This window comes from Hydra vulgaris, chromosome 08 (genome assembly GCF_038396675.1).
Source record: "Hydra vulgaris chromosome 08, alternate assembly HydraT2T_AEP".
Classification (NCBI taxonomy): Eukaryota; Metazoa; Cnidaria; class Hydrozoa; order Anthoathecata; family Hydridae; genus Hydra; species Hydra vulgaris.
In genome coordinates this window covers 42,912,007-42,935,417 of record NC_088927.1, presented here as the reverse complement: position 1 = coordinate 42,935,417, position 23,411 = coordinate 42,912,007, and the positions used below count along the sequence as shown (strand labels likewise).

The 23,411-nt window shown below is 30.8% G+C and overlaps 1 protein-coding gene across 1 annotated transcript; it reads left to right on the top strand.

The window, feature by feature from the left end:
- Positions 1-19,198: 19,198 nt before the first annotated feature.
- LOC136083312 (uncharacterized) lies at positions 19,199-23,125 on the top strand. The gene has a single exon (XM_065802713.1). It carries the CDS (start codon positions 19,199-19,201, stop codon positions 23,123-23,125), a length of 3,927 nt encoding a protein of 1,308 aa, XP_065658785.1.
- The last annotated feature ends 286 nt before the right edge of the window (positions 23,126-23,411 follow it).

Below are 23,411 nucleotides of genomic sequence, written 5' to 3'. Positions count from 1 at the left end.
AAAACGTTCCATGGTTAATCGAATTAACTGCTCTGATGGATGATTTTGTCGAGGATAAAATGGACGTAGTGCGCGATGCGTATTCTGCACAGAACCATTATTTTTGAAATAAAATTGAACTATTTGGAAGCGTTGTTCAGGCGTGAGTCTATTCATGATGAATTGCCAAACCAAACTGAGAATAAATCACTTGTCACCTGTTAAATCGGTCGCCATCTTGAACAGTAATGCCAACTTAAAGTTCTATACCTCTAAAAAAAACACCCTTTATAAAAAAATTTTTTTATTTAAAAAATCTTGATATATAAAAAATGGATATTATAGATTTGTCATGGAATGCGAATAGCAATAAGAGAAATAATAATAAGTTGTTTCCTAAGAGTATAAGCGGAATTATTGTTGGAAAGTCGGGTTGTGGAAAAACTACTTTATTATTGAATTTACTTTTGAGACCTGATTGGTTAGACTATAATAATTTACAAGTTTTTGGAAAATCTCTTTTTCAACCAGAATACAAAATATTAAAGCAATCTTTTGAACAAAAATTACCAAAAGAAGTTATTCTTGAACTATTTAGGTTTAAAAACGAAATAAAAAAATCAAATGAAAATCCAGATTTTGTAATTAATGAAGTTTCAAAAATCTTAAATGAGAAAACAGATATGGAGTGCAAGTTTTTTGAAACAGCAGAAGATGTGCCAGATCCTCAAGATCTAGATATTCGTAAGAATAATTTGATGATATTTGATGATTTACAATTAACAAAGCAAAATAAGTGTGAAAAATATTATATAAGAGGAAAACATAGTAATGTAGATTTTTCTATCTTGCACACAATTATTTTATGTTACCTAGGCAAACTATACGAGAAAATACAAATTTTATTTGCATATTTCCTCAAGATTCAAAGAATTTAAATCACATATATAATGATCATGTTTCAAGTGATATGGGAAAAGATTAGTTTAAAAATTTTTGTAAAAAAGCATGGTCAGAGCCTCATGGATTTGTTGTTATAGATCTATCTTCTAAGAAAGATTATGGAAAATATAGAAGTGGATTAAATTGTTTTTATATACCCAATTGTTGAAAAAAATATAATCTTATATAAAAATGACATGTTTATTAGTGAGCGGAAATAGCAGTATATTAAGAACTATTAATTTTACAGAAATTCCAGAAATAGATACTGGAATTGAAAGATATAAAGAACTTGAATATAGTCCCATTAATGGTGAAAATCTAAATAGTGCTGGAGAAATAAGAATCAACATTGAGAAATCAGAGATGTTCGCATTTCCATCTAAAGCGTATCTCTTAATTGAAGGACAACTTGTTAAAGCTGACGGAACAACTTATGCAAATGCAGATGCAGTGGCGCTTACAAATAATGGTATTATGCATTTATTCAGACAAGCAACATACGAATTATCAAACCAAAATATAGAAACTGTTTATTTTCCAGGTCAAGCAACTACAATGTTAGGAATGCTTAAATATGCGAATGACTTTCAATTAGCTCAAGGATTAAATCAATTGTGGTATAAAGATACTACAGCAGTACTTGCTGATAACACAGGGTTTGCAACAAGACAAGCATACCTAATTCAGAAACCAACTACAAAAGGAACATTTTCATTTTGCGTAACTTTAAGTCACATTTTTGGATTCTGCGACAAAGTTATTTATGAGCTTGAACAAACAATAACTCTTACAAGACAAAGTGATGATAATGCAATTTTTAGGCTTGCTGCTGTAGCTGCAGGAAAAGTTAATCTTACTAAAACATCATTGTTTATGCCAAATTTGATACTATCAAGTGTAGAAGAGAAAAAACTTAATGGGGAAATTGAAAGAAAAGTGACAGTTCCATTAAGTTATAGAATGCGTCAGTGTGGTACTACGACTGTTCAACAAACTACTTCATTTATTTGGCCATTGCTCATAAGGACATCTCCTGAAAATCCAAGATACGTTATTGTCACATTTCAAGCAAATAGAGCTAACTATGACCAAACTGTCAATTCTTCAATATTTGATCATTGTGACTTGAAAAACATGTACATTACTAATAATAATAATGAAAAATTTCCTAATGAGAATTATAATTTGTCATTTCCAAATCAGCAATTTTCAAGAGTTTATAGAGATGCATCTTTGTTTAAAGAAAGATTTTATGGAATGAATGAATTGATCGCAAACAGCAATATAAGTCCTTCTAACTATAGAGATTTATACCCAAACTTTATTTTTGATATTAGCAAACAATCAGAAAAATTAAAATCATCAACAATACAACTACAAATTAAAGCATTTTTTAATACAGCTGTACCAGCAGGTACTCAGGCATATTCTCTTGTATTATCCGATAAAAAAATGGAACTTTAATCAAATGGTAATGAATTTAGTGTTAATTAAATTTTTTTGAAAATTATTTAAAATTTTTTTCTTTATATAATAAAAATGTATTATACAAAGAAAAGTTTAAAAAGTTTATTAGAAGAAAATAACATTTCAAAAACATCTGACAATATCGCTACATTGATAATGATTGCAATGGAAAATGGGTTATTAGATAAAGAATCTATTATGGCTGAAGTGAAAGAAGTAACTGAGAAAAGATCAGTTGGAAGACCTAGAATACATCCAGTAAAAGATGTTGATGAGAAAAGATCAGTTGGAAGACCTAGAATACATCCAGTAAAAGAAGAGAAAAAAGAAATAGATCTAAAATATGAAAGATTAAAAACAATTAAGAAAAAACCAGTCACTATTAAATTAACAAACACGGATACAGAAAAAGAAACAGTTTATAAATACTTATATAGTGCAATGCGTGGGACTGGTCATGGATATAGATATCTTGAAATGCGTGATGGTAAGATTGATAATGGTTATAAGATTGAAATATCAAATTCTGAAAAATTAAAAAAATTAAAATTTATTAAAAAAATCTTGATATATATAAAAATGGGATCTGATAATTTATTTGAAAATCTAAATGCGATTGAATTGTTAAAAAATAATTTAGATAAAGTAGATTGGAGAAATTTATCTTGAAATCCAAATGCAATTAAGATATTAAAAAATTATCTAAATAAAGTAAATTGGGAATGGTTATCTGAAAATCCAAATGCGATTGAAATATTAAAAGATAATTTAGATAAAGTAGATTGGGTTGAATTATCTCGAAATCCAAATGCCATTAAACTATTAAAAGATAATTTAGATAAAGTATGTTGGGAAATTTTATCTTTAAATCTAAATGCAGTTGAAATATTAAAAGCTAATTTAGATAAAGTAGATTAGACTTATTTTTCTGAAAATCCAAATGCAATTGACATTTTAAAAAAGAATTTAGATAAAGTAAATTGGAATTGGTTATCCGGAAATCCAAATATCTTCACATATGATAATCAAACATATGATTATCAAACATATGATTTTGAAAAATTAAATAAAATCTTGCCATATAGAAATATTGATGCATTTAATATTTCATATGAAACTTTACATATGAAATATTGACAAGAAAAAAATATTTTGAAAAATGATATAAAGAAAACGAAAATTAAAAAAAATTATCTTGCTATATCAAAATGGAAAATAAAAAAATATTATTAAAAGATTTTAAAAAAATCGCTAAAGAGCGAGGAATTAAAGGCTATTCTAGAATGAGTAAAGATGTTCTCAAAAGAGCGTTATCGAACACACAGATGCAATCAGTCGAACAGATGGATACGAAGTATCTACTTGATGAGCCTGTTCCAGATATATCATCAACAATTTTAGCTCCGTCACCTTTTCAGCCTATTACACAAATTAGAAAAGAAATAAATAAAAAGATTAGTTCTCTTGCAGATTGGATTTTATCATATGTTCCTGATAAAATTAAAAAAGCAGCTAATGAAAAGATTGATGAATTAAAATCTACAGTTTCAAATTTGTATCAACAATATGGAATTAGAAATCCGATAGAATTTAAATAATCACGATCAGCTGTTAAGAATGTGACGAAGCAATTTACAGCTAAAGGAGTAAAAGGATATGATGCTATATCTTTCATGAATGCTGCAATTAAAATACTAAATGAAAATAGAAAATCAAAGGTTTATATAGTTCTCACTTGTGAAATGGAGCGTACCGATATTAAAACAGGAGAAACTATAATCACATCTGCTCCATTTAGAACGGGTAATCAAGTTGTATTGGAAACAACAGATTTAGACGGTTTTTATGAAACATCAAAGCAGAAAATTTTAGAATCCTTATCATCATATCAACAAGCAGGATCAGGTTGGAGATTTGTTTCTGTTGAAAAGATGGATATCAATTTTATTGAGTATAATCCTATTAAAGCTAAATCATATATTCCACTTGATAAAAATTTAGCAACTAAAAAAGCAATAATTAATATAAAGAATGAAGATAATCAATTAAGTGGTGTGTCGCAAGAGCATTAAATCCAACAGCAAAAAATTCTGAAAGAGTAGATAAAGAGCTTAAAAATCAAGCTGAAAATATAAACTGGGATAAAATAGAATTTTCAGTATCATTAAATCAAATCACACAATTTGAGAAGAACAATAAAGATATCAGTGTCAATGTATATGGTTATGAAAATTCAGAAGTTCATATTTTACATGTATCAAAGAATAATGATCGCAAACATTTAATAGATTTACTATTAATCTCAAATGGAGAAACGAATCATTACTGTTTAATAAAAAATTTAAGCAGATTATTTTCATCGCAAACATCAAATAAACATTGCAAAAAGCACTCTTGTAGAAATTGTTTGTTAGAGTTTAATTCTGAAGAATCACTATCTAATCATAAATCGTATTGTGAAACACCTGATTCAGTACGTATCGAACTTCCACCACCAAATTCAACAATGAAATTTACTAATCACAATAAATCAATGAGAGTTCCGTTTTTAGTATACGCAGACTTTGAAAGTTTTATCAAACAAATTGACACTTGTGAACCCAATCCGAATGAATCTTATACTAAACAATATCAAAAACATATTCCAAGTTCATTCTGTTATTATATTAAATGTTTTGATGAAAGTTTTTATCAAAGCAGTCCAGTCACATTTACTGCAAGTAGTGAAACAAATGATGTTGCACAAATTTTTGTTGATAGTTTACAAGAAGATATCATAAAAATTTGTGATAGTATCAAATTTCCAAAAAAGATGACATTTACTTCTGAAAACAAGCTTGATTTTAATTCAGCAATAAAATGTCACATTTGTGGAGAAGATCTTGAAAAAGATAAAGTACGTGACCACTGTCATATTACTGGAAAATATAGAGGTGCTGCTCATTAAAGTTGTAATTTAAATTATAAAATTCCAAAATTCTTTCCAGTACTATTTCACAATTTATCTGGCTATGATTCTCACTTATTTATAAAGAAATTATCAGGAGGGAAATTGAGTTGCATACCAAACAATGAAGAAAAATATATTAGCTTTTCTAGAGAAATTAAAGTCAATGAGTATATTAAAGAAGGTAAGAAGTTTGAAGTTAAACGAGAGCTTCGTTTCTTAGATAGTTATAGATTTATGCCTTCTAGTTTAGACGCTTTATCAAAGAATTTAGCTAAAGACCAGTGCAAAAATATTGGAAAATTATATTCAGGGAAACAATTAGATTTATTACTAAAAAAAGGTGTATACCCATATGATTGGGTAGACTCTATTGATAAATTTAATGAGACACAATTACCACCAAAAGAATTATTCTTTTCAAAATTGAACGATGAAGATATAAGTGATGATGATTACTCACATGCACAAACTGTATGGAAGGAGTTTCATTGCAAAACATTTAAAGATTATCATGACTTGTACAACGTTTCAGATGTGCTTTTACTACCTGACGTCTTTGAAAATTTTAGAGATGTTTGTATGAATTGTTTTAAATTAGATCCTGCTTGGTATTATACATCACCAGGATTAGCTTGGGATGCAGCATTGAAGAAAACAAAAGTAAAATTAGAACTGTTGAGCGATTACGATATGATCCTTATGATAAAGAAAGGAATAAGAGGTGGAATCAGTATGATATCCAATAGGTTAGGAACTTCTAATAATAAGTACATGGGTGACGCATATGACAGTAGCAAAGAATCAACATTAATCCAATATCTAGACGCTAATAATTTATATGGATGGGCAATGAGTAAACCACTTCCAACACATGGTTTTAAATAGATGGACGAAAATGAAATAGAAAACTGGAAATCAAGTCCATGTATACTAGAAGTAGATTTAGATTACCCTGAACATCTATATGATGAACATAATGATTATCCTCTCGCACCTGAAAGATTAAATATCAATAAAGTTGAAAAATTAGTCCCCAACTTGAATAATAAGAAAAAGTATATAGTACATTATGAAAATCTAAAACTATATGAACGATTAGGAATAAAGATTACTAAAATTCATAGAGGCATAAAATTTGAAGAAAGAGCATGGCTCAATGAATACATCGAACTAAATACAAACCTTAGAACTAAAGCAACGAATGATTTTGAAAAAGACTTTTTTAAACTCATGAACAACTCAGTATTTGCAAAAACAATGGAGAACATTGAGAACAGAGTTGATATTAGATTAGTAACAGACAGAAATGAAGCTATTAAACTAGCATCAAAACCGAACTTTGAAAGTAGAACAATATTTGATGAAAACTTAATTGCAATACATATGAAAAGAACAAAATTAAAATATGCTAAACCAATTTACTTAGGAATGTGTATATTAGATTTGAGCAAAACTTAAATGTATGAATTTCATTATGATTACATAAAGAAAAAATATGCTGATCGAGCAAAACTATTATTCACAGATACAGGTTCTTTAGCATACAAAATTAAAACAGAAGACTTTTATTACGTTATTTCTATAGATATTGAAAGCAAATTTGATACAAGTGAATTTAACCCAAATCACTCAGCAATTAGTAATGTAGGATTTAAAGTTGGTCTTAATAAGAAAGTAATAGGAATGTTTAAAGATGAGGCTGGAGGAGCACAAATTGAAGAATTTGTTGGACTCAGATCAAAGTTGTATTCTTACAAAGTACACGGAAAAGATAACAAAAAATGTAAAGGAGTAAAGAAAAATGTTGTTAAAAAGTTTATAACACATGAAGATTATAAAGATTGTTTATTTAATAAAAGAAAACATATTAGGAAAATGAATGTAATAAGATCATATTCCCATGAAATTTACACAGAAGAGATCAATAAAATAGCATTAAGCGCAGAAGACGATAAAAGAGTTATTTTAGAAGATGGAATACACACATTAGCATATGGACACTACAAACTAAAATAAAATAAGACAATAAGACAATAGTACAATAGGACAATAAGACAATAGGACAATTAGTAAAAGAGCCCAAGGGGTAGGGGAGCCCAAAAATTATTTTTTGAGAAAAAAATAATTTGTAAATAAAAATGGAAAATATTTATTAACTTGTCAATGTTGAAGGAATAATTCTACCTAATGAACCACTAACAAATTTTCAATTGATCAAAGCAGCAAAAAAATTGAAAATAAAACATTTTAGAGGTGTATTTGTAAGAGATCAATTACCAAAAAATGCACAAAGAAAAGAATGTGGAATATTGAATACAAGAGATTCAAGTACACAAGGATTTCACTGGATTTGCTAGTACGAAGACAGTGATAAAAAACTAAGTTTTGACTCTTATGGGCTACCACCACCTGTTGAAATTAATAATTATTTAAAAAGTCCTGTTTATTATAACAGTGAAAGAGTTTAATTTGGAAATACCTCATTCTGTGGACACTTGTGTTTATATGTTTCAAAAAAACTAGATGAGGGACATGATTTTTAGAATATTATTAATAATCTATGGTAATTTTTTTCTTTTTTATATATAAAATGCCTGTCGATATATTCGGTACTACTACTTCAGATGTATATTTAAATGGTTTAATAATATCTGAAGCTAATAACTTGTTCATTCGTAGAGATGGACAAAATAATGCAACTAATAATATTATTATGAATTCTAATAATTTAATAAATGTAGCAGATCCTGCTAACTCACAAGATGCTGCTACAAAGAATTATGCTGATAATAAACTTAGTCTTAATGAATTAAGAAAAATACCAAATTCAAGTTTAACGTGCCTTGGATTGAAATACAAGACTATTCCACCAAATACAGGTGCTGATGCAACAACAATTTTTACACAATCTACTGGTCCTGGTATTCTCAGAAAACTATGGCTAGCACTAGACGAATTAGATACTACTATCAATGATCCAGGTAATATATTTCTTAGAATATATGCAGATCATGCACTATGCATAGGAAATCTTTCTACTTCTACGCGTAGTCCTGGAGATAATAATACTGCTTTAGCTTGTGATATGTTATTTCCACCACTTGGTGAACCATTTTGTGTAACCTCTTTACAAGGTTGTAATGCATATACAGCTAATGCACTAGGAGGTTACTTTACACTTGATATGCCATTTCCTACTAGTCTAGTCTTTCAATTATACAATAAAACTAGTCAAAACGTTATATATTGGATACAACCCCGTATTACAATGACAACATCAATACCTCAATCATTGTCATCTATTAAATTATACTCAGAAACATTTAGATATGCTTCCACAACTTATGGTAAAGACTATATCTTATTAGACACTACGGACAATGCTAAACAAGGTGTTTATCTTAAGTATATTAGATTGCATATTATTGGATTATCTGGAAATTGGTGGGAATCTTGAGTACGCATGTATGATGCAAAAAATTCTCCAACAAGTACTAACTATGCTATACAACCGTGGACAACCTATGATGGAGATGGTACTACAGTAGTATATCCTGGATTTGATAAGGATAGTAAATGTATATACGCATCATCTGGTATAGAAGACTTTTATCTCTCTTCGTGGAGAAGTAATAATATTAATTCATTTGGAAATGAATCATCTGGACTATTGTATCTATCAAAAAGTGAAATTAACTCTACAACTACTATCTCATTTTACAAAAATTTTACTGATTCCATGCCAAGTGTTACTACTGGAGGAAGATTAGTGGTAACATTTAACTCTGGGGATTCACAAGTTGGAAAATCTGGAAGTTTTACTGTAATAGGACATGTTTTCTTTTACGCTTAAGCTTAGATTTGAATTGTGAAATTGATGTAACCACAATATATTAATATATTATGGTTGATATGGATGAAATATGATATGAGAATATGGATAGGTATATAGTTGAAAAAAAGGAGCCAGAACGCCCTTTTTATACTACTTTAGCATTCGAATGTAATTTGTATTTTTAAATATTCTAGTTTTATTAAAAAAAAAATTATTCAAAAAAAATGTTAAACGGCAAAGAAAGAGCAGTTCTTCAAAATAATTTCAAAAATTATTTTGTAAAAAATACATAAGCTACCAAAGCTGAAGTTGCTAACCATTATATTAAAGAAGTAATCTGTCGCAAAACAGCATATAATTATATTAATAGACAACTTACAGGACTATGTTTATAAAAAAATTCTGGACGCCCATTATTGTGGACTCGAGAAAAAAATTAAAACTTTGGTTGACGAACAATCGAAAAGGTATAAGTCAAAGAAAACTCGCACGTAAATTAAACGTCAATCAAAAGACAACTTGTACAAAATTGGCCAAAATGAACATTAAGTACCGTAAACGTGAAAAAACACCCAAATACAATGATGTACAGCGTCTAAGGACACAAAAAAGTAGCCGAAAACTTGTAAATCACCTATATAAAACAGAGTGTTTTAATTTTAGACAACGAAGAATACTTTTGTTTCGGCGGCAATTAAATGCCTGGAAACGCCGGATATTACCCGGACGACAAAGATAAATGTCAAGATTATGTTCGTTTTGCGGGAAAAGAAAAATTTCCAAAACATCTTGTTTGGATAGCACTATCTGAGCGCGGAATGTCGAAACCACTCATTCGGTCAACAACATCGGCTGCAATAAAATCAAGCATTTATATCAAAGAATGCTTAGTGGAACGATTTATAACATTCATCAATAAGTATCATCAAGACCTAAATTACATTTTTTGGGTCAGATTTAGCTTGTGCTTATAGGTCTAAAGAGGCCATTTCCTGGATGAATAAAAAATATCAATTTCGTGGCGGTCAATATGAACCCTCCTAATGTCCCTTAAGGCAGGCCAATCAAAGACTTTTGGGGAATATTGGCTCAGAATGTTTTTGAGGGTGGATGGGAGGCCAAAAGTTCACAACAATTGATTGGGCGTATCAATTGCGTGTCAAAAAAAATTGACGCAACATTTTACAATCACTTATAAAGGATATCAAGACAAAATTAAGATTAATAGCCCACAAGGGAGTGCCATCGGTTTATAAAAAACAACTTTGTTAAAATATTAAAAAAAATTTTGCTGTTATTTTTTTTAAAATACAAGGCTTTGATTTTTATGTAACTAGTTTCTCCTCACCCGTTACCATAGTTACCATAATATACCATATAATAATATACTATAACACGATGAAGAGATATTAGTACTAATCGTTGCGATAGTTAATGTTCGTTTTTGCTCTTTTAAGTCGATCATCTTTTTTTTTTTTTTTTTTTTGTCTTAATAACTGACCATTCACATGGTCTATTTCTTTCCTTTTCACGTTTTTTATGCTAAACGCTTCTCGAGTTTTAGTTTTTTATATTCAGCTTTTTTTTATTTCACATATTTTATTAACTCCATTTTTTTACAATTTAAACTCTTTTAAGTAGTTAATGCTGTAGATGGTTATCTTATTGTAATTTATAGTTTTAAATTCGATTCAAATTCATTCGCATCAATCAGTTGGTTAACCACTTCAATATCTATAATAACATCAATTGCATTTGTTTCAGTTAGTTGGGTTAATGAATTGGATTCTAGTGGTTGTGTTTTATTTGTTTTCTTCTCTTCTCTTTCTTTATTTTCTTCAGATAAAGTTTCGATAATGCTATGTTTTTTTTCAGAGTCTTTTATTGTGGTCTTAATTTATTTGGGTTTTTCAACTCTTGTGATTCTTCCATTGCGTTGTTATTATATACTATATTTGTTTATTATCGACAACGGTATTATCACCCTTTGTCATACTACAGTCAATTGGTATTTTCAAATTTTCTTTATCCCTATTAAGTTGTTTTGGTTTGCTTTTTTTCGCCACTGGTTTTTGTTTATATCTTTATTGTTTTTGGGTACACATTCTGCTTCCACCTGAGAGACACCTGTCCTGATTGTATTACTCTTATTCTTTTTTTTATTCTTTTTTTTTTAATAAACATAGAATATTTACAATATAGAAGTTTTACTGTTTATAATATGTAAATTTTTTAATTTTTTATTTTAAATTTTCTTAATATTTTTTTAATGTTAATTTTATATTTTTTTGTGTTTTTTGATTTTTTGATTTTTTTGTTTTTTATTTTTTATTTTAAACCTTTGTGCGGAGAGAAATCCAAAAAAAAAGCGATTTATGATAAAAAAAGGACATTTAAGTATTAAAATAAAGCGTTTGGTAAATAAAAGTTTCAAACAAAACAAAAATGTTACACTCACAGCACTCTTACGATACAGCAACACTGACGAGCACAAAATTAAAATTATTACAAATGCCATAAAAACATTTATATTAAGAAATTATATATTCTAAACAATTATTGACAGCAATAAACTAATACGCATAAATAACAATATTGTGGTTGGTAAAATACAGAGAATACGAAACGTTACTAAAATTTACTAAACATGCATATCACCAAGCCCCTTAGTCTTTACAGTAAATATAAGACAACAAAACTAAAAAACGTATCACTATATAATATAAAACGTTTTTCTAAATCCTTAATAAAATAAAAATCATCGGTTCTAAAGTCCTACTTTAACTTTTTGTTTTTGTATTGGTTAAGAAAAATTAAAAAAAAAGAAAAAAAGAATTAGTACAAAAAAACTATATTACTGAAAAGCATGTAAGCAAATACGCATATTCCTGATGCTTTCCTTATACACCAGCATATACTTTGAAATATGTGAATAATTCTTATAAACCATAATTTTTTATTTATATTTTTTATAATAAAAAAAAAAAAAGAAGAATTTATGCAATAACAAGTGGCACAATCCTTTTCTAAGATCGTCAAGCTCAAAATGACAAACCTATTTGTTGGGTAAATTTAACAGTAGCAATCATTAAAACTTCAGAAAAAGCTTAGCGCTACGTTGTTCATCAGTAGTTTTTGCTTCAATTTGTTCTTAAACTCATTAAGCATAGAAATTGTTATAAGTTCATTAGTTAATATTTTATTCCATGATTCCGGCCCTCCAGTAGAAATTGAAAATTCAGTCGCCGCAAAACAACTTTTGGGTTGAAAATTACTGCTAATTGAAAATCTGGTTAAACATCTATTCCGAATTATTTTGAATAATGGGTAAAATATTTTAGGAGATATATTTTATTAATTTTGAACATAAATATAAGAATTTGAAAGACAGTTAATTGATAAACATTCATTATATTTGGATTAACAAATAATGCTTGGGAGTTTGTATAACGGCCCACATTGGAAATGGTTCTGATTGCATGCTTTTGTTAATTAAATAGTTTTTTTATTTGTGCTTCACCAAGCAACATTTGCATAATTAAGATGGCAATGAATGTACGAGATATATAAAAGCTTTAAGCTGTTTTAATCAAGAAAATCGAATTTATTGGATTTAAAAATTGTTTTGGGATGTCAAAGAGTTATATACATGTTTAAAATACTCCCATATTGCAACAAAAGAGGAAAAAAGGAAAAGATGTGAATGTTGTCCTCAATTTTACCACAACTTTTGGATATGTTATTTTTAATTTTACCTCAAGTTTTGCATGTTACTTTTAACGATCTGTTGCCTTATGCTTTGGCTAGCACAAAGTAGACTGTTCTTTAAAAACAAAAGAGAGTATTTTGTGTTCTGCTGACACGACTGCCTTTTTGTTATTTGCCACTTCTAATTAAAAAATTTTTCTTGATTTTTGGGGATGTTAAACCCCTGTTAAATAGGGACAGATAAGATCCGTTTTTTCCTAACATTTCAATTGTTGTTTTGTAGTACTGAGACGTTTTGTTGTCTCAGGGTTTTGGAAAATTGTTTTGGTTTTAAAAATTCCAGCTTTGGTTTTTCTTTGTAAATTTTATAAGTGAACTTGCCAACCAATGAGACTTTTGACGGATAAAAAAAGTGCTTTTCTCCTGACCGGATTGAAATTGGTATTTTGCCAAATTTGTCAAAAATAGTACTATACAGACGTTTTATTGCCCATATGATAGGCTCTTCTCACTAAACAGCATCATAACCCGCTTCGCAGAGCAAGAGTAAGTAAGTTTGAGAAGAACAAAGGATAATAGAGTATAAGTCAGAAGAAGTTGAGTAAGAAAGAGAGCATAGAGAAAGCAGACAGATGTTGCACTCCTGTAAGAATGTGCAAATAAAAAAGAAGAAAAAAACTTTGACTAAGTTTTTTGCTTATGACTTTTTATATATAGAAATGATATGGTTGTGTTGTGGGCATATTTTTGACTTGCAGTGTTGGCTCTTAGTTTCCACAAGGACGATTTAATAGATGGACGTTTAATTCATTGTTTAAAAACCAAGATATGCGCGCTTGCAATTGTTATAAATAACAATAGCAATAGGAAACATTTGCGTCACAAAACAATGGGAAACATTTGCGTCACGTGGAAATTCTTTAATATGATTAAATTCTTGAATATGATGAAATTCTTTAATATGATTAAATATGATTAAATTCTTTAATATGATTTAATATGATTAAATTCTTGAATATAATTATGAAAATCTTTAATATGATACATCAAAATGACAACTGTCTCATCTTACCATTTATATAAAAAAACTTGATTTTGCAAATTATTGTGAATAATATATTTTGCTCTTTTGTTAAAAACTATTCTATCTATTCAATTACCCTTGTATAACTCCTGTATAACTCCTGTATAACTCCTGTATAACTCCTGTATAACTCCTGTATAACTCCTGTATAACTCCTGTATAACTCCTGTATAACTCCTGTATAACTCCTGTATAACTCCTGTATAACTCCTGTATAACTCCTGTATAACTCCTGTATAACTCCTGTATAACTCCTGTATAACTCCTGTATAACTCCTGTATAACTCCTGTATAACTCCTGTATAACTCCTGTATAACTCCTGTATAACTATATTACAAAAAGTATTTAAATCATATGATTATTCTCGAACTCTACTAAAACAAATTCAAACAGCAAAAAAAATCAAAACAAAATTGTGAGACAAAAAACGATTTGATTTTCGTCAAAAATAAGAAGTTTAAACCTTTGAGAAAATGGTAAATTTAAAGTGAAGGGAGTAATGGTTGCCAACAATCTCTTGTTCAATCTTTAAATGATCTATAATATAACCTACAATACGTAGAAAATTCTTTTTACTTTACAATATTCATTCAAACTGAACAAAAGGTTCAGAATTTATTATGTGTAAATTTAGGAGTAAAAGGAGTCGAAATTGAAAGAGCGCATCGAGTTGGATTTAGAAAAGAAGCCCGATCCCGATCCATTATATTGAAGTTGTTAAGGTTTAAAGATAAATCAAACATTCTAAAAGAAACAAGAAAACTCAAAGGTCTGAATATTTACGTGAATGAAGATTTCTCTCAAGAGACGGCAAGAATACGAAGGAAGTTATTTTCTGAAGCGAAAGTGAGAAAATTAAATGGAGAAAATGTAATCGTCAGGTATGACAAACTTATTATTTTGAAAAATGTTTATAATAATTCAAAATGATATAGCTAGAAATCTAATCATTTTTAATCTTAACTTTAAATATTATAATAATTAAAATGGTTAACAAATCAAACGTAACAAATCTTTTAGAAATTTTTAATAAACAAAACACACTTCTTTTGAATAATGATAATGATCCAGATGTAAACTTTTTTGAGGACGTCATAATCAACTCTAACTATTTTGATATTGAGGAAGTATCTAACCGCATGAAAGTTTTAAATCAATGCTTAAAAATATAAACTCTGAGTTTACGGTAATATGCTTAATAGAAACATGGTGCAGAAATGAAAAAAATAATTTTCAAATTCCAGGTTATAAGGCAATCCACCAAACTCGAGGTGGTGGCATTGGGGTGGTGTTTGCATTTTTGTTCATGACTCAATCCATTTTCAGAAAATAGAAATTTTAAGTATTCAAAACGTGAATTTCTAACTATCGAATTATTAAACCACAATAATCAAAAAAACATTTTAATAACTGCTTTGTATAGACCGCCTTGCGGAAATAAGAAATCTTTTTTAAAACACTTAAAATGCTACTTAAAAAAAATAAAGCACAAACAAATTTACATCACGAAGACTATAACCTAAATCTTCTTAATGTTAAAACTGATAGCGATGTAAAACGTTTCTCAAACACTCTTTTTCAGTAGAACATTATTCCCTTAATTAACAAACCTACTCGCGTAACTCTTCAAACCGAATCTCTCATTGATAATATTTTTACTAACAACTTTACAACATGCAACATTCAAAGCGGAATCATAAAAAGCGATATAAGCGACCACTTTCCAATCTTTTTCATTTCGGATTTTTTTAAAAAAGGAAAAAATGCAAAGTACAAAGGGATGTAAAAAGGTAGATTAATGAAATTAATATTGAGGCGTTTAGAAATTATTTACTCAAAGTAAACTGGAAACAACTCAATAATTGCAAAGATGTTAATATAGCTTATGATTTTTTTACAATGAGATCAATAATGCTTACAACAAAGCGTTTCCGATGAAGGAAATAAAAACTAAGCTTAAAAACCTGCAAAGTCCCTGGATTACAAAAGGGCTTATTAAATCTTCAAAGAAAAAACAAAGACTATATGAAAAATTCTTAAAAAATAAAACTTATCAAAACGAAAAAAAATATAAAATTTACAAAAACCTGTTTGAAAACCTGAAAAAGAAAGCTAAAAAAAATTATTTCTCAAAATCACTACAAAATAATATTGGTAATAACAAAAAAACTTGGGATATAATAAAGAAAGTGATAGGAAAAAATAAACAAGATCATGGTAATACTTTACCAAAATATGTATACACTGAAGATGAAAGAACAGTAATTAATGAGCGAAAAGTTATTGCAGAGAGTTTTAATAATTATTTTATAAACGTTGGTCAAAACCTAGCAAATAAAATAACTCCCGGAAATAAAAATTTTAAATCATATATTAAAGAAGAGGACTGTGTGATGGGTGAGCTTGAAGTATCTCCTGATGAACTTCGGTTTGCTTTTAATATGTTAAAACCAAACAAAAGCTCAGGTCTTGATGACATAAGCCCAAGGGTTGTTAAAGAAGTTTTTGATATTATTGAAAAACCCTTACTAATTATTTTTAATCTTTCATTTAATAATGGTATTTTTCCTGACCTCTTAAAACTAGCAAGAGTAGTTCCAATTTTTAAAGACGGTGATATTTCTAAACTATCTAATTATAGACCTATCTCAATACTTCCGTGTTTTTCTAAAATTTTAGAGAAAATAATGCATAATAGGCTATACAATTATTTTATAAAACATAAATTGCTTAATAATAATCAGTACGGATTTAGAAAAGGGCAATCGACAGAACATGCAGTAATTAAATTTGTTAAAGAAATTTTAAACGGATTTGAAAACAACCAATATACTCTTGGGGTTTTTATTGACCTCTCAAAGGCCTTCGATACTGTGGACCATACTATTCTTCTTTACAAACTCAGAAATTATGGTGTCAAAAATAATAATTATAAATGGTTTTTTTCCTATCTTAATAATCGCAAACAATGTGTATCTTATGACAAAACCTGTACGAAACTAGAAAACATTTCTTGCGGAGTTCCACAGGGATCTATTCTATGGCCTTTATTATTTATTATCTATTAACTTTCAATCTTTTTGCTGACGACACTCAGGTTTTTTATATCCACTCAAACATAGAGTCAATCTTTATCACTATTAATCGTGAGCTTGACAACCTCAATGAATGGTTGAAAGCCAACAAACTCTCTCTAAATAAAACTAAAAGTAAATATATTCTTTTTTCTAAACCCTCCAAATCTGAAAATTTGCCCCTAAAACTCCCAAATATTTCAATAGAAAAAACTAATTTACAACGGACATTCTGCATTAAATTTTTAGGCGTTTTACTTGACGAACAAATAAGTTGGAAAGACCACATTAATTTAATAGAAAATAAAATTTCAAAGAGTATCGGAATTATGTACAAGACAAGACATATGTTGGATAAAAACTGCTTAAAACTTATCTACTTTTCGTTTATCCATAGCTATATCAGTTATTGTAATATTGCGTGGGCCAGCAATTATCCATCAAAATTAAAGCGTTGTGGTGAATTACGTCTTCCAAGATACTAACAACAATTAGCGGTTGTTTCTTAATATAAACATTAATGTATTTGAAATGATGTGGTCTTCGTTGAGGTATGGGAAAATTACGCCAACGTAATTAATTGTAATTAAGTTTATTTATTTTGTGGTTCTAAACTTTATATAAAAAGGGTGATATTTGTAAATAATTTATTCGCAGTCAGATGAAAATAAAATAAAATTGATAAACGAGTGAAATCATTAGTGTCTCAGGGAAAGTATTAAAAATTTCCCCACACTAAAAGGTGGCGACCATACCAGGACCTACGAAACCTACGAGTTAGTAAAGAATGGACCAAGAGCGAATTTACCAAAGAGAAGTCAGCATGATAAGAATAAACATTAAAAACATAGAACGCAACACGATTAATGGCGACAAATCAAGCATAATCTTGGCGCTGGACAAAATAACAAATTTATTGGGAAGATTTGAAATGGCAAAGGATGAGCTGACCAGGAAAATGCTTGACGACGGCGAAAGCATCGATTCAGTTGAAGAATGGCTTTCGAAACCAGTAATGGAAGTAGAAGCAGCAATTGAAATCAAAAACAAAATGGTGGACAAGTTGGATTCGATAAATAAAAACGAATGCGTCAGAAAATTTGAGTATGAAAAACAAATAGTGGAACAGCAGTTAACGATTCAAAAAGAAGCAGAACAAGCCTCATTGAGAAAACTTCAAAGCGAAGAAGAATGGTATTTAAAGAAACTAAAAATGAAAGAAACATTGCGTAAATCTCTTGGAAACGAAAACGAAGCTACTAAACAATCTGTCAAACTTCAAAAGTACACAATTACAAAATTTAATGGCGATTATAAAGACTGGTTGCGATTTTGGAATCAATTCACGGTAGAAGTTGACAACTCAAACATATCGAACATCAGCAAATTCAACTACTTGCTGGAACTTGTCGAAGGAAAGCCCAGGGAGGATATACTTGGTTTACCTCATTCGTTGGAAGGATACGATGAAGCTAAACGCATACTACAAGAAACTTACGGAAAAGATATTTGGGTTCACAAAGCATTGATTAAAGATTTGGAAGGATTGACGGCTATACATAGCTCGTACAAAATCAAAGAAGTTCACGACTTTTACAACAAGCTTGAAAGAACTGTACGAACATTGAAAACTATGCAGAAACTACAAACGGCTCAATCATTCGTGTATTCATTGATGGATAAACTTGGACCAGTTCGTGAAATACTTACACAAAACGATGATGGATGGGGAGAATGGGGACTGGAGCAACTTGTCGAAAAGTTGCAAAAGTACATTGAAAGGAATCCGTTGAACTCAACTTTTAACTCAAGCGACGAACAAACAAAGGGCGATAAAAAGAACACGAACGTTCGGTCAAGGCCCTATGAACATCGAAGCACTACGTTTAAACAATACAATGGCAGTCTTTATGACAAAGAAACCAGGGCAACTAGTGGAAAGCATGGATGTGTCTACTGTGGGTTACAAAATCACAAAAGCGAAGATTGTACAAAAGTACTAACTGTTGCAAGACGCAGGGAGATTTTAACAAACAAAAGATTATGTTACAACTGCATTGGTTACGGACACTCGGCGGTAAATTGTAAATCAAGAGGATGCAGAAAGTGCAACAAAAAACATCACACGTCCATTTGTCAAGATAGGAACGCAACAATGGATGGTAACATTGAAAATAAAAAAGAAAACATGGGAACGGTGCTTAATGCAAGCACAACTATTCACCCAACAGTGATCGCAAAAGTAAATGGTGAAAAAGTAAGGATAATGTTGGATACGGGTGCTGGAAGTTCCTATATATGTACGAATTTGATAACAAAACTAAAGTTGAAACCTACACGAAAGGAATATAAAAGTATTGAACAGCTCTATGGAACTGTGGACAAGCGTGTGGAAATATATAAGGTTACGCTAGAATCAACGACAATACCGGAATTTAGCATCAAAGTCGAATGCGCCAACGCAGAAAAGGAAACACTCACCTTTTTACCGAATCCGATGATCAAGGATGTTAAGAAGCATTTTGCAAAATTGAGGAGGCTGAAATTTAGCGATGATGAAGGGAGTGACGAACTTCAACCTGTTCACATTATACTCGGTGCGGCTGATTATCAGCGAATAAAAACCACGGAACCGGTAGTTCTCGGAAAAAATCCGGATAAAGATCCCGGAGCCGAATTAACGATGTTGGGATGGACTCTTTCTGGGAGACGAACACAATTTAGTTCAGGTATTGAGAGAAGTTTCTTATTGAACACTGGTCGTGATGAGTTTGAGCAAATGTGTAGTTTAGAAGTACTTGGATTATCGGACACAAATAGTGAGTCAATGTTCCACCAAGACTTCAGCGAAAAACTGCATCAAACCGAAGAAGGTTTCTATGAAACCAGAATGCCGTGGAAAAAGGGTGTTGTTAAACTACCAAATAACAGAAACCTGGCTCTTAAAAGATTGGGAAGTGTGACGACTCGATTGAAAAAACTTAAAAAACTAGAACAGTATAATGAAATAATGATGGAACAGATCAATGAGGGAATATTGGAAATGGCACCAGAAAAACCTACGGGAGAAATTATTCACTACGTTCCTCATCAAGCAGTAGTCAAGGAAAATGCCGAGTCAACAAAAATGAGAATTGTTTATGATTGTTCAGCTAGAAAAGACGCTCAGTCACCTTCATTAAACGACTGTCTAGAAGTGGGACCATCGCTGCAACCATTAATTTTTGACATACTCGTACGAAATCGAATGAATAAACTCTGCGTTTTAGCTGACGTGAAGAAGGCGTTTCTACAAATTCGAATACACGAAATGGATAGAGACGCACAACGCTTAATTTGGTATAAGGACTTGAAGAATATGGAATTAACGGATTTACGATTTACAAGGGTGATTTTTGGTTCAAGTTCAAGCCCTTACATTCTTGGTGCTACCATTAAAAAGCATATATCAAAATACAAGGACATTTATCCTAAAACGGTGCTTGCTTTGGAAGAAGATACTTATGTCGATGATATACAAGCAGGTGGAGAAACGGAAGATGAACTTATCAGGTTTAAAAATGAATCAACGCAAATCTTAATGAAAGCTGGGTTCCAGCTGCACAAATGGCATAGCAACGTGAGCAAATTGGGAAGCAACGCTGAGGGCAAATCAACAAAAATACTTGGGATTCCTTGGAACAAAGAAACGGATCAACTATCGATTGACTTTACTGCTTGCATCAATAGTGGAGATAAAGAAGTGATAACAAAAAGGAAAATGCTATCCGCCATTAACAGTGTTTTTGACGTATTGGGATTTAGTGCACCTATTTTAATCACTGGAAAAATATTATACAGTCGGCTATGCTTGTTAAAACTCGGATGGGATCAACAAATTCCATATGAACTTTCAGAAGAATGGAAGACCTGGATCAAGGCAATACGAATTAAAAGAACTATTTCAATTCCGCGGAGCGTTCTGTCTGAAAGAAGTATTGAAATGGAGCTCCATGGATTTTCAGATGCAAGTAAATCAGCAGTATGTGCATGCATCTACATTGCAGTGAGCCACCGATATTCGAAAACCAGTAACTTACTTGTAGCGAAAGCACGGATCGCACCAAGGGATCTTAGTATTCCTAGACTGGAGCTGGTAGCAGCACACACCTTGAGCAAGTTAATGAATCACGTTAGGAAGACATTGAACAAGTATAATATTATTGAAGTATATCATTGGGTTGACAGTACTGCAGTACTTTATTGGTTAAAAGAAAGGGGCAGTTGGTCACAATTTGTCAGGAACCGAGTTCAACAGATATTATTAAATGGAGAAGTAAAATGGCTTTATGTCCCAACAAAAGAAAACCCAAGTGATCTTGGAACAAGAGGAGTAAGTCCTGAGAAACTAACAAGTTTGTGGTTCAATGGACCTATATGGTTAAAACACAAAGAAAATTGGTCAATTCAACCAGAAATATTTGAAACGCCGAACGCATTATGTGAAACTATTCATTTAAGAGAGAACGTCAGTATGGCAACAGAAGAAATAAAGGGACTTCATATATTTAAGGAAATATTGAGTAAACACAAGTATTGGAAAATCATAAGAATATCATCTTTCATAAAAAGGTTTATTTACAATTGTCGGAATGAAGAAAAAATAACAGGACCACTAAATGCTGAAGAGATGATAGAAGCGGAGTTGGTGAATCTTAAGTTACTACAAGAAGCTGTTGCGATAAAGTCCAATGTGGAACTTAAACAGGATGAAAAACAGCTTTGGAGGTGTCATGGAAAAGTCTCTGGGTATAATCCAATATTTGTACCAAAAGGTTTTCAACTAACTCTAAAAATTATTGAGTATCATCACGCGAAAACGTTACACGGGGGAGTAGGAGATACAATGAGTAGCATTAGAGAAAGATTTTGGATACCAAATTTGAGAGTTGCTGTAAAGAAGGTCATTCGTGAATGCAATCTATGTAAGAGATATAGAGTGAAACCGCTGTTACCGCCAACAAGAGCAATGTTACCACGTTTTAGAACTGAAAATATCGAACCGTTTACGGTTACAGGTGTTGATTTTGCCGGTCCGCTAAAGTATAAAGCGCAAGGGAAGTTGGTTGAAAAATGTTATGTTGCACTGTTTACATGCGCATGTACAAGAGCTGTCTACCTTAGACTTTGTCATGACCTAACGGCAGGAGAATTTCAGAGAATTTTAAAGGAGTTTGTTGTAAGAAAAGGACCACCACAAATGATGATTAGTGATAACGCAAAAACGTTTGTGGCAACAGGGAAGTGGTTACTAACACTTAAGAAGGATGAAAATCTCGCAAACTATCTTGCTACCACAGCCATAAAATGGAGGTTTAATTTATCAAGAGCGCCATGGTGGGGAGGTTTGTTTGAAAGATTAATAGGGATAATGAAGAAAAGTTTGTCAAAAACAATTGGGAAAGGCATCCTAAACTTCTTTGAATTGGAAGAAGTATTGCTGGATGTGGAATGCGTTATGAACAATAGACCACTTTGTTATCAAGGTGACCAATTCGATAAGCAAGTATTAACACCAAATGTATTAATGAGGGGTAGACCGGCAGTTTTGCTTGAAGAAGATATCGATTTAATAACAAGGGATGATTGCGCATTACGGAGAATCAAGTTTGTGAAAAGTTGTAAGAATCACTTAAGGAAAAGATGGATGAACGAGTACGTGCACGCAATGGAAGAACGACAACAAGCAAGGGAAAAGAGAGGTAACGTGAAACTCCCAGAGGTCGGAAGTATGGTACTCATAAAAGACGATGTGAAGGACAAGGCTCTTCTCAACATTGGTCGAATTGAAAACAACATTAAGGGGAAGGATGGAGTTATTCGTGGCTTTAAAATACGTCTTGGAAATGGTTATGTAATTGAACGACCAATTCAGTTGGTGTGCGACTTGGAAATGGGGTGTGGGGCAGAAAGCGGAATCGAATCGGAAGAGAATTTAGAAACCAAGGCCGAAGAGGATACCTTGAAAAGAGAACCAAGACAGGCGAAATTAAATGCACGACAAATAATCAGTTCCATCATGGAAGACGAGATGGCTGATTAAAGCCGAAGTCTCAGCTTTAATCGGGGGAGTGTGTGGTGAATTACGTCTTCCAAGATACTAACAACAATTAGCGGTTGTTTCTTAATATAAACATTAATGTATTTGAAATGATGTGGTCTTCGTAGAGGTATGGGAAAATTACGCCAACGTAATTACTTGTAATTAAGTTTATTTATTTTGTGGTTCTAAACTTTATATAAAAAAGGTGATATTTGTAAATAATTATTCGCAGTCAGATGAAAATAAAATAAAATTGATAAACGAGTGAAATCATTAGTGTCTCAGG

Bases quoted from the DNA above. Each gene is read 5' to 3' on its own strand.
- LOC136083312 (XM_065802713.1), top strand. From the start codon at position 19,199: ATGGATGGTAACATTGAAAATAAAAAAGAAAACATGGGAACGGTGCTT.